This window comes from Sphaeramia orbicularis, chromosome 24 (genome assembly GCF_902148855.1).
Source record: "Sphaeramia orbicularis chromosome 24, fSphaOr1.1, whole genome shotgun sequence".
NCBI classification, from domain to species: Eukaryota; Metazoa; Chordata; class Actinopteri; order Kurtiformes; family Apogonidae; genus Sphaeramia; species Sphaeramia orbicularis.
The window spans coordinates 14,478,310-14,491,138 of NC_043979.1; the positions used below are offsets into that span (position 1 = coordinate 14,478,310).

Below are 12,829 nucleotides of genomic sequence, written 5' to 3' on the forward strand. Positions count from 1 at the left end.
TGTGTATAGCCTGCCCATTTTTGCAGATGAACAATGTTAGAATAGATTTAGGCCTACAACAATGTTAAAAAGTAATGGTTCATTCAATTCATTTCAAAATGCTCTTTATATTTTTTGACCCGAGGAACCATAGAGAGATGCTAAAGAGCCACATTTGGCCCAGGAGCCATAGGTTGAGGACCCCTGCAATAGAACATAGCAAACATGTCAAATGTATAAACTGATTAAATGGATCGTTTTAAGAACATAACAGCAATTATTTTTATTTTATTATTATTAATTTATTTATTTCGTTCATGGTTGTGCATTTCATCAGTAAACATTCAATAATCATCAAGTAAACAAACATGTACACACCCATGCTCGAAAAGGAGCAGGATGAAGAAAATCTTATATTTCCTGCCCCCTTTTAAATAATAATCACCTTAATGGTTAGCCATACACAACTAGCTATGAAATCATACTGTATAAAGTCAGACAAACCAACTAAATACATCCAAGATAGTACCAAATGAATACAAAACCGAGTGCAAAACCACATGTCCAGAAAGTACAAAACATAGGTAAATATAAACCTGATGAAATGATGCAAAAACATTTTACCTGTCCAAAATAAGTAAATAAATATGTCACAAAATACAAAACAAATATGAAGCCAAATGTAAAACTTACAACTGTTCATATAATCTCATTGTTCTTTCTTTATACACTTTTTTTCAGTTGGAATATGTTTTTACAGTCCTTCAGCTCATTATAAAAAGAATTCCAGAGTTTAACACCAACCACTGATACACACATTTGCTTCAAAGTTGTCCGTGCACACTGGTGCCTGAAATGACCTTTCCATCTATGCTCTTCATTCTCTGAAGTGAAGACAAACAGTTCTTGTAATTTAGCTGGTAGTGCTTTACTTTTGGCTTTGAACATAGTAATAACAGTCATAACAGTAATACATCCATAAGATCAAATCCTTTTTTAGTAATGAAGTGAAGTTATACATTCCAGTTTAAGTATTACTCATGAAACATCAAGCAGGACCCTCAGGCTCAGATGAATTTAACAAAAACATACAGGTACAGTTATGGCACACAAAAAAACTACAAATCCCATGTCTCTTTAAAAGCCGTACTAACAGTTGATTGGATGGCCGCAGTACCGCTCCTTGTGATTGGTCGACGGTGGCCATGTTTGCATCTCCAGCTGTCTAGATGCGAGCTAGCTAACCGGTTAGCTGTCTGAGCTACATGTCCCCTCTTTATCCTGGAAAAAAATCATCGTACAGCTCTGTCACCCCGTTAACACCGGTTTAACCGTAGTCACCATGCCGGTTCACTCCCGGGAGAAGAAGGAGAACAACCAGGAAGAAATGGAGGTGGATTATCCGGAGCAGGACGGCAGCAGCACAGACGAGGAGGACACGGTTAGCTCGTCGGTGTCTGAAGATGGAGACAGCTCGGGTAGGAAAAATAGGCCTTAAATATCAACCCACAGTTAAGTTCAAGAAAGACGCTTGTGTGTCAGACATGGGCTCAACACAATATATGGCTGCTGTTTAAAATGAGCCAACATTTTTGTTAAGGAGGCGGTTAAACAGTGTTCAACAGTAATGCTATGAATAATGAGGATGCTGGTTGAATAAAGGAAATGATCAGATATGGAAGTGATGCTAAGCTATTTATGTGTTTATGTGAACAGAGATGGATGATGAGGACTGTGAGAGAAGGAGGATGGAGTGCCTGGATGAGATGACGACCCTGGAGAAGCAGTTTACTGACCTGAAGGAGCAGTAAGTTCCCTTCTGTGGGGTTTCCAAGAAAAAAATAAACCAAAAAACATCTGTCACCTTCTGCTCCCTGCTCTGTGTTAACCCTGCATTACATTGTAGACTTTTGCAGACACTCTGAGATGCTTGTCATTTCGTATACCTCAAGGAAGACCCCTTTTGACCCCTTCCTCTGGCTGTCAAGACTTGGATCATCACTTGGTGTACAAGATTAGAGTACTCTTTACTCTTATTACTCTTTTCGCAGCATGTGTGTCTCAACTGAGCTTCGCCGGATAGTAATAAACGTAACTAAATAATATAACTGTCTTGCTGCTGCAGCCAAACACATTGTGCCATCAAGAGATAAATAAGATTTTGAGCTTCCATGAGCAAAGGGAAATCTGATTTCTCCCATGTGTCCTCTTTTTGTTGTTGTTGTTGTTGCTCTTTCTTGATACATTTGTTCATGGTTTACAGTAATACTCAGAGAATTGATTGGATTTGTCTTTGTTTTTATTTGCTTATCAGGTTGTACAAGGAGCGTCTGAGCCAGGTGGACATCAAGTTGCAGGAGGTCATGGCTGGCTGTGCACAAGAGTACCTGGAGCCTTTAGCTAACCTGCAGGAAAATATGCAGATCAGGACCAAAGTTGCTGGTAAGTTTGTGTGTGTGTATCTATGAGTGCCATCTTCATATGACAAACACAGCTGATTTGCAATGTCTTCTTGAATGAATGTGAAAATAAATTCCAGCTCTGTTTGGCCGCCTGTTACCTTGAGTGTAGAAGTTGCATTAATGTCAGATGTTCTTCCTTTAATATACAGTAGAGATCAGAGGTTTAAATACACCTAGGCTAAATGCATTGATGGAATTCTAAACACCTCATTGCAATATACAGAGCCTGGCCAAAAATATTTCACTCGACCACTTTTGCTTTGATTATAGCACATATTCGTTGAGGCATTATTTCAATGAGCTTATGCAAAGTTACAACATGTATTTCTGTCATTTTTTGGACACATAGCCTATCGTTGCTGAACCTAGACCTGATCAACTGAAGCCCTGAACCCTAGATCTTAACACTGCCCCCACAGGCTTGTACTGTCAGCACTAGGCATGATGGGTAATCACTATATCTGCCACTCTTCTCACCCTGATTCACTCATCACTCTGGAACCAATCTGGACTTCTCAGACCACATGACATTTTTCCATTTAAACACAGTCCAATCTTTATTCTCTTTATCAAACTGAAGTTGTTTTAGAAATGAGCTACTCACTGCATCAGTTAGAGTTAAAGAACTTGTTGCAGCTGACACACATTAATCACTGCAGTGATTATCCAATGGGAGAATCTGAACTATTTGGTGAATTAAATCCAGGTGGAGACTTTTTTTGGGGCTGATTGTGTACATTACATATTTTGGTCCGCTTAGGCTGGCTAGAGAGAATGTTTTATTTAATCTTTTATGTATTTTAGGGCATTCCCAGAGGGTCAGATGTTTAACATACGTTAAGTTTGTTATATATTAAAACAACCTGGAAACCTTCAAGAATTTGATGTAGTTATTTTAGAACCTTCAGAATGTCGTTACCAGGAGTCAGGGCTGGGTGATTATGGACATAAATTGTATTGCTATGTATGTTGGCAATATTGCAAATATTTTTCTGAAGTGAGTGAAAATTATAGTTGGAAACCAAAGCCATACAAAATACCTTAAACACATTTTTTAGCCTCTTTATCAAAATAAAGATTGAAATATATGACACATAAACATATGTACAGTCATAAATTTTTACAGTATGTCAAAGATAGTGTTTTCAAAAGTAGGAAAGTAGGTTAAGAACATATTGAAAATTAAATAAAATGTTTAAATATTAGCAAAAATGCCATAACTGTCGTAAAAATATCTGTGACAGTTAAATGTACATATTGGTTATAATCTGATATAGAATATCAGGAGATAAGGAAACTGCCTTCAACCATGCTACCTGGACGCAGTAGTGATTGTAATGTTTGTGATGAACCACACAGCAAAGAGAGATGATGTATTGAGATAGAAACCACAACAGGACTCACAAGTACATTTAGGTCTTCCTTAGTATATTGCACGCAACTGTGTAAGATCACTGTGTTACTGCAGGCAGTCTCTCACTCTGACAGCGCACACAGTTCAGTCTGTGTTTTGACTCCGTCTTTCTAAACTCATCATCTGTGTTGTTTCAGCAGTAAAGACGTCATGACGTGATCTGAAGTCCTTTTCATTTGGAAGCTGAACGCATGACATTAACACATCCACATTAAAGCAGATTAACCAAAGTGTTTTATTGCTGTAGAATCCCTATAAATGGGCTTTAAAAGAGTCAGGGGTGTTGATGGTATATCCTGTGATGCGACACTATCTGTAATTACATGGTCTGAATGTGTGTCTGAGTGGGACAGTGTTGTATGAGAGAGTGAGGAGAGTGAAATGGTGAGCCTGTATACATACACACCAATACTCCAGTCATTATCTGATTTCTGGAGTTATCAGATTATTCAAGTGCTCATGTAAACAGGATAATCTGATAGCCTTTATCAGATAAGGGCAGTAATCTGATTATGACAAATCAGATTAACACACCTCGATTTCTCCCCAGTACTCCAATGTCTTCCTGCATGTATACCAGTTAATCTGATTTATTTCATTCATTTACATCTTCGCATGTGTAAACACAATTAAAATTGTATAGAATGTAGTGAGCAGAAGACAAAAGGAAGTTTGATTGTACCATTACTATGTATGTACGTACGCCAAAAGAAATCCGATAATGGACTAGAGCATCTAAACCAGGGTTTTTTGATTATCGCATTTCATAAGTACATGTAAATTAGGGCTGCACGATATTGGAAAAAACTGACTTTGCAATTTTTTTTTTAACCTTGCAATATATATTGTGATGTGAGAAAATACTCAGGAGGATATAATAGCTGTGTGGTGCCAACATAAATGGTCAAACTAATTAGTTGTGTTACCTCTTGTTGTGGCAGCAGGTGCAAGGCACTGTCAACACAGAACATGTTTCCATATCATCCTTCTTGTAACTAAAATAATTCCTGATAGCTGGCGTTGCTTTTCTTTTTGGCACCAAGGGCCTGATTTACTAAGATCACAAATAACGGGTGCAAATGTGCTTGCTTGCACTAAAATATGCGTGTGCTATTGATTTGCGTGTCAGGGGTGATCAACTAAGATTGCCTGCGCAAATGACACCAGGTGCAAAGTCTTGGAGACCGCCCTAATTAAATGAGGATTTTGCGTGCGCTACTGGTTGTCGTCATGGAGACAGTGCACTGTAAAAACTGCTCTTGGATATCCCAGCAGTCATAAATATGAAGTTGCTCTTTTTCCACACAGAGGGGTGAATGGGCATTTCTCTGTTGTTGTTTATCAGTGGTGAAGTGTGTTATTAGTGAAATAAATACCTTCTCTCTTTATGTTGCTCTGCATGGTGAACGAAAACCTTTAAGTCAGTGCTGATATAGGCAGTTCAGGAGCCCAGTCACAACACTGTGGACATCGCTGTGTGTGTGTGTTGTACAGCGCTATAACCTGTCCCGTTTGGTCTCCCTTGCGTGCACGGCGGAGGTCTGCGCTCTATGAGTGCTTTTCTAGAAAAGACAGCGCAGACCTCCGCCAAGGCAGATCAGTGCCCCCCACCCCACCCCCAATCACCACCAAAATTTAATCATTTGTTCCTTGTGCCAGTATCAACATTTCCTGAAATTTTCATCCAAATCCGGGGCACTGATCTGCCTTGGCGGAGGTCTGTACTCTCTGAGTGCTTCTAGTTTACAACGATTTTCTCTTGTTTGTTGCTCATTTGTCAATATTGTTACCAGCGACTCACTCCAAACTGATAAAGAGCGATTGTGACTGGTGAATCGCTGTGTGTCACATACCATTGAAATTAGATGAGAACATCTTGAGTTCATTTGCCACCTACATTGCAGAACCTGCAATGTGATTATTGCACCCACGTACATCTCGATGTTGATGCTCAAATGATATATTGTGCAGCTCTAATGTAAATGCATTAGATCTGATTATTACAATTATACGATATACTCCCAGTTATCCGAATTTTATGGTCATGTAAACAGACTCACTGATGCCAGCAGCTAAAACATACTTCGTGACAGTTTGTACTCAATGTAGACGCCATAGTCATTTATTATATCCCACTGAGAACAAGCCGTGACACTTTGAATATATTCAAGGTATCACCCAGTGAGATGGAACGTACCTATGACTGTACTTTAGTTCTCCCTTCACACCCAGTGTCATTTGTATTCTGCAAAATCCAAAGATGTCTGCCACATGCAATAAATATGACAGATTTCCAAAAAGCTGGTATTTCCCTGGGAGAAACTTCAAAATGTTTCAGATATTTAACGATCATATTTGCTTAGATTAAAATAAATGGTCATCATTCGTGTTGGCTGCCTCAGTTTTTACTGTTTATCGCTGTCTGTTGTTGCAGGGATCTACAGGGAGCTGTGTTTGGAGTCAGTGAAGAACAAGTATGAGTGTGAGATCCAGGCTGCCTGCCAGCACTGGGAGGTGAGAGGCCCACCGATGAGTCAGGGGTTATGTGGGGTTGAATTCTGTTTTTATGACAAAAGCACCTTTTGTTCAGACAGACATCCACTGCAGAACCATCTGACTGTCGGTGCCTATTTTTCTTTTTTTATTTTCTTTCTTTTTTTTTTTTTTATGTTGATCAGCGTATCTCCTCCGTTTTTCCTTCAGAGTGAGAAGCTGCTGCTTTTTGACACTGTGCAGAGTGAACTGGAGGAAAAGATAAGAAGACTGGAGGAAGACAGACACAGTATCGATATAACCTCAGGTACCTGCTTGGCCTGTGAGCAGTGAATACAAAATATCAACCAGAAGGACCTGATGCAGATGCACGGTGGATCTCACTGTTTTTAATCTGTCCTCTTTGCTTTTCAGAGTTATGGAATGATGGGCTGCACTCTCGGAAAAACAAGAAAAAAGACCCATTCTGCCCTGTCAAGAAGAAGAAGCCTGTTGTTGTGTCTGATATCCTTTGCCCCTTATTGTCTTATTCATCCCATCTTTCATCCATATACTGCAGGATGTCTGTAGGTGTGTTTCCATGTACTTATTCATGCACATTTTGAAGTTTTGCAGTAGAAATAGCGAAATTTGGAAAAAAAAAACTCAGGAATTTTTCATTCACTTCTGTTTTTGACACCTGAAGGGGAAATGGAAACACCTTTTTCAAATAAAATCAACAGTTTGACTGATCAGTTGGTTATAGCATCTTCCTAGATATTCTATTAAATCACTCAAACACATCTGGGACAACAGTAGTGTGGACTAACAAGGATGCTAAACGGTTTTCATCTGTGGTAAACTTTGAAAACAGCAACAGAATGCTGTTCTTCTTCTGCACTTTTTTTATTACCATGTGTAACATAGTCTATAGCAGTGGTTCTCAGCTGGTGCTTTTCTACTCAAAAGTGGGTCATAAACCTGTTTTCGGGTTGCGGGCCTCTGTCTGGGAAAAAAATAATGTTGAGTAACCAATCCTGTGCTTTATTTTTATGGAGTTTAGAGCTGTCCATTCACACTCCCTAACAGTAGGTGGTGGTAATGCACTGTAATGCGAATTAACACCAGACATTTCACAGCATAAAAGACGACCCAAAAGTTTCTATTCATACCATGGAGAAACTCAGGTATGACGACTACATCAGATATGGTTTTACCTACATTTAGGACAAAAACCTCAGTGTGTTTTTATGCTTTATTAAGTGACTGAATGTACTTTTAATTTTTAACTGAGTGAACTTTTTAGTTTTGGTCAAAATGGACCTAATTTAATGTTAACCCTTTATAGGACACTCATTGAAACACTCTGAAATTTTAAAATTTCGACCTTAGTGGGTTATTGGACATTGTCATCTACCTTCTTGTTGGTTGCTGTGACAACAGTCTCCCTCCTCTTGCAATAAAATATCCGAGCAGCACTTGCTAAAAAGTAAACACAAGCAATAAAACAACTGTTATAAGGTCATTAACTGACAAAAATCTCTTATATTCACAATTTACAACTTTAAAATTTCTTTAAAAATCTCTCTGAATCACTGTATAGTGACCTCACTGAGGCACGGGATTGGCCCCATATTTAATGTTTTTGGAAATTACCAAAAATAGTCACTTGCCCGATAAAGGGTTAAACGGAAAATATCCACTTACCGGTCAGTTTGGTTTATCATTAAACTTGTCTTCTGTGTTGGCACACTGTGACATTCTGTATTATCTCAGGTTCAAAACAAACCGTCTTTTCATTAAATAAATTTGTGACGTTTAACTTTTATCAGTTTGTGTCGCAGCTTATCTTTGAGGGGTGATAGTGGGTCCTGAAGTCAAACCAATTGAGACCTGATGACACCACACACATAAGTTATTCAGTTCATCTGATAGAAAGGCCTGTAATTTCCATTTCTCTATACTTTAAGGTTACCTGATGTTTAATGGAAACATGGATAGAGACATGCTAGTAAGTCATGTCATGTCTCCTGACAGTTAAAGCTACACTTTTCCTTAGCCGATCATCACGGCCTTATATTGTTTATATGCTGCAAGACCTGGATATTCTTGAAGACTGGACAGCAATAAGAAAGGTATTGTCTTTGAAGTAGACATAGTTGTCATTTTTGTCAAGTGTATCTAAGCTGACCTTTTCACTTGTGTGTTTCCTTTCCTTTTTTTTCTCTCACAGGCGATGGCGTCTCTGGGTCCACACAGGGTGAAGGTTGACGGTAAGGGCAGCAATCCGACCCGTAGATGCACTGGAGGGTTGGTGAATTCAGCACCAACTATTGATCCTCCATAGATCTTCTTGCTTTCTTTCCCTGTCCTGTCTTTACATTTTTTATGCTGTCTCCTAACATACTCCTGTCTTCTTCCTTTTCCTCATCTCCCCCTCTCTTTGCTCCTTCCAGTCCCCGCGGTCAAGCCTGACAGACACCACCATGTGGCGCGCTCGGAGGATGGTCGACTTTTCTATGACAACCAGTGGTACTGCAGAGGACAGGCCATCTGTATCAACAGGAAGGACGAATATCCCACCAGGTGTGTAAATGTGTGTGTAGGAGGAGGTTTAATTAGCTGCAGTGTGGATGGATAGATGGTTACAGTGGTCAAACATTACATCTCAAAGCAAGATAACAAATAATTTTCCAGCTCATTCATGAAAAATACAATCTGTCCAAGCTAAAATGTGCTCCAAAAAAGTATTTTCCTACAGCATAACTTTTATCAGCTTCAAGCCCAATCACACAAGTATGAATGCAGAACATTTTGACAACATTTTGTCTCTTATGAACCTCATTTTTCCCCAAAGTCTGTTTGACGAAAAATAATGTTCTTTGTCTTTTGTTTAAATTGTACTTCACATAGGATTCCTTGTTGTGAGTTATCCTTTGGGACAGGGGTTCCCAAAGTGGGGTACATGTACCCCCAGGGGTAGTTGAAATTTTTTTGGAAAAATACATTAAATAAGTCATCATGTACTGAATACAAAATAAATAATGACAATTAATGCTGAATTATAAAACACAATAAATACATTCATATAATATTTTCCTTGTCAATCATCTCGTTTAAGCTTTGGTAACATTTTAAGAACATTACTATTTTTATATTATTCAAAATGAGTTTATTTGAGTAGCTAAGTAATTATTTTTTGTCGATGGAAAGGTTCATTTATTAATTAATGACCGATTTATTTTTCTTATCAATGAAAGAGGGCACTTTTAGTTTATATTTTGCACACAAAATTTACTTATATATTACGGTTGAATATATGTTGTTTGTTTTGAAAGTTTGTTTGAAAGTTTTGAAAATATAAACACACACCTTTGGCACGGGGACACATTTTGCCTAATTTTTTTTCAATCAAAAATGCTGAAGCGGAAGTTGGGGGTACTTGGCTAAAAGAGTATATTTCAGGGAGTACTCCACTGTAAAAAAAAGTTAGAGAACCACTGCTTTAGGAGATACTAAATTCATCATTTCTGTCTATAGCATACAACAACAGAGCATTTTGCTGTTCATCTCCTGAATATTGTGGAAAGTAATGGTAGATAGTTGAAATAAAATGAGGAGTTCTGCTCATTAGTCCAAGGACCGCTAAGTAAAATGCCCCAATTAAATATCATTTTAGTAAGTCACTTAATTTTAGCAGGTCTATTCCAAAGCCAAAGCACTTGTCATTTCTGTTTGATGTTTAGAGGTTCCCATTCCATAACTCTACTATCGGCCAAAACTGAAATAAATTCTTGGACTTCCAAGAAAAGATCAAATGGCTCCATGATGCACAGTGTTATAACTTGTGGAAACTTCAAACACACAGCACGCAGTTGGATGCCATAGACATGAATTATAGAGTTGTGTATATGTGTGGAATCCCAGGTTGTAACTTTCAGTCCAGTACAGATCCTAGTCCTGACAGTACTAAAACACTGACATTCTTTATAAGAGTTATATGCTCATGCAGTAGACGAAGTTTTACAAATATATAGTAAATAGAATTGCAGCTTAGTTGTAGTTATAGCATCAGTAAGTGTGAAATTATATATGTGGTACGAAAGAACAGTAATAATGTGTGTGTTTGGCCCAGAAGCACATTTCTCAGGATGTTAGAGATCATAGATGGGCTTGAACAAAAACAATGTAAGACTGCATGTTCTGCTGTTTGTGCCACCTGCATTGTGTGTTTTCAGGGCACACAGTGAATAGATGGTATGCATTGATGTCAGCTTTTCACATCACACCACCCCACACACATCCGCACAATGGCAAAACAATCCCAACAGGTGGTTGGTGCAAACAGCCCTGAATAACATCATCTGTTCATCTGCGCAACATGCCACACTGTATACTTACAATCCTGTGTAAAAGACCTAGGCCAACATTAGGTTTGTTAGTTTAGTAAAGTTCTAATGACCACGCGTGTATTTCTCAGTCGCTGTATTAATCTGACATATGTGAAGTATGTACAGCAGGAAAAATATAAGTTTCAGGAAAAAAACAGCTTCTATAAAACTAGAGTGGTCATATTTAGTGTGACCTCCCTTTACACTTAACATGTCTTTAACCCTTTTATTCAGATAATATAAGATTTAGGCTATTGGATGAATGTTCTGCTTTTTTATATAAGGTTTCGTTAAACACATGTCAGATATTTTTAACTGTTTGTGCTGTTTCTTTTCATGGGGAAAGGGGTCACAGTAAATAGTAAATTTAACTTTTACAACCCATTTAGTTTAGTTTTTTGTGTGTCTTTTAAGGCTGTACATATACAGTATTTTCAGGATTTTCCTGTTGTGTCTGAAGAAAAGAGAAGAAGAAAGAAATATGTATACTCATTTTAATCATGCAGAAACGATAAAGCTATAGGTGGGCTAAGACTTTTGCAAAGTACTGTATATTCCTGGTAGATGGAGATGAGTGATATATTTACACCACCAGTGCATGAATGTGTTATTATTATTATTATTATTTAGGTGTTATTACCCTTTTTAGCAGTGGTGGCAAAAGTGCATAGGGAGTAAAAGCAGAAATCTTGTCAGAAATGTAAATATTCAAGTAAAGTACAGATACCTGAAAATTTTAGATTGCAAATAAGTATGTAAACTTTATTTCTGTATCATTTTTCACAGATAAAATCACTAAGTGCTGTACAATATAAGTGCAGAGAGGTGTAAAACAAAAATAGGGCAATTAAAATAACACATTAAAATAATATGTGTACTGTGTTACTTCCCACCTCTGTGTTTTAGAAAGGAAACCCTCTGTTTCTCATGTCCTTTGTGTTGAGTGCAGTTTGATTTGTTGCTAATATATGTGTCTGTTTGTGTCATGCAGTGCCATCATCACCACCATCAACAATGACGAGGTGTGGTTCAAGCGACTGGACGGCACCAAGTCAAAGCTGTACATCAGCCAGTTGCAGAAAGGCAAATACACTATCAAGCACTCGTAAAAACCAAACGCACACGCACATCTCAGACGCCATCTCTACTGTGTTTCTCCTTTCTGTGTGGTATGGTTCTACATGCTTGACAAGTACATACGAACATATAAAAAACACACACAAAACACACATACATCTGTCTTCAAAGAAGTAACAAAAAAAAAAAAAAACTTGTGTAAAAATGGTCAATCACTCATCCGAGGGGATGATCCTCTCTGTAAATATGTACGTATGTTGATATCGACAAGGTCACAAAGTGTCATTTTCTCTGGAACGGAGACGAATGCAAAGTGCTGCTAAAAATGAAGGGAGAAGAAAAAAAATGACGCAGTAGCGTACTGTGAAGCGCGGAGCTCAGTCGCGTGCCTTTCTGAGACAAGACAATGCCTTGGCTTAAAAAAGGAATTAAAAAAAAAAAAAAACAAGTCCTGAGCTATCAATGCAGTGAAGCCTTACTCTGTTCTGTGTCAGCACCACGAGGACTCAAAGCAGGTCAAAGCGGGTCAGTTAAAGAGTGCGTGAGAAACCCTGATCCAGGGAAAGATGCCGTCGGCAGTATGTTTGATTTGCTTCTCCAGATGCACAGGGTTAGACTTGAATTTCATGCTCTACAGAGCTTCATAAATCTGTATTAGGATCCCAAGGGACCCCCGGTAAAAAAAAAAAAAAAAAAATCAGTTTTGCGTAAATTGAATTGCACAAGTGTTAATGTGCAGATGGAGAGTAAAAGCAATGATTAATCCATTTTGAGTATATGATTATGTTGTGCTAATAATGAGATAAAAGTATTGCTCGGTGAACCCTCCACATGGGTTTGTTGAAACCCACCAGGGGAGCCGCTGTACTAAGCAGTCTCTTGATGTTTTAGTGTAATTTTCATGGTAGTATGTTTTCTGTTCAAACTCAGGCCAGCCCCATGCACTAATCAGATCAGAATTGTTTTAATGGAGGCCTACTGTATTGAATCATACAGTAATAAGAGGCGGCCTGTATATAGTCAAAAAGGCAGCG

The 12,829-nt window shown here is 38.2% G+C and overlaps 1 protein-coding gene across 1 annotated transcript; it reads left to right on the forward strand.

Moving 5' to 3' along the window:
• Positions 1–1,192: 1,192 nt before the first annotated feature.
• LOC115415345 (breast cancer metastasis-suppressor 1-like protein-A) lies at positions 1,193–12,551 on the forward strand. Its single transcript, XM_030128878.1, has 10 exons — positions 1,193–1,457; positions 1,696–1,786; positions 2,294–2,421; positions 6,290–6,369; positions 6,559–6,655; positions 6,763–6,852; positions 8,398–8,462; positions 8,561–8,600; positions 8,784–8,913; positions 11,710–12,551. Exons 1-10 carry the CDS (start codon positions 1,322–1,324, stop codon positions 11,825–11,827), a joined length of 975 nt encoding a protein of 324 aa, XP_029984738.1. The 5' UTR covers positions 1,193–1,321; the 3' UTR covers positions 11,828–12,551.
• Positions 12,552–12,829: the final 278 nt, after the last annotated feature.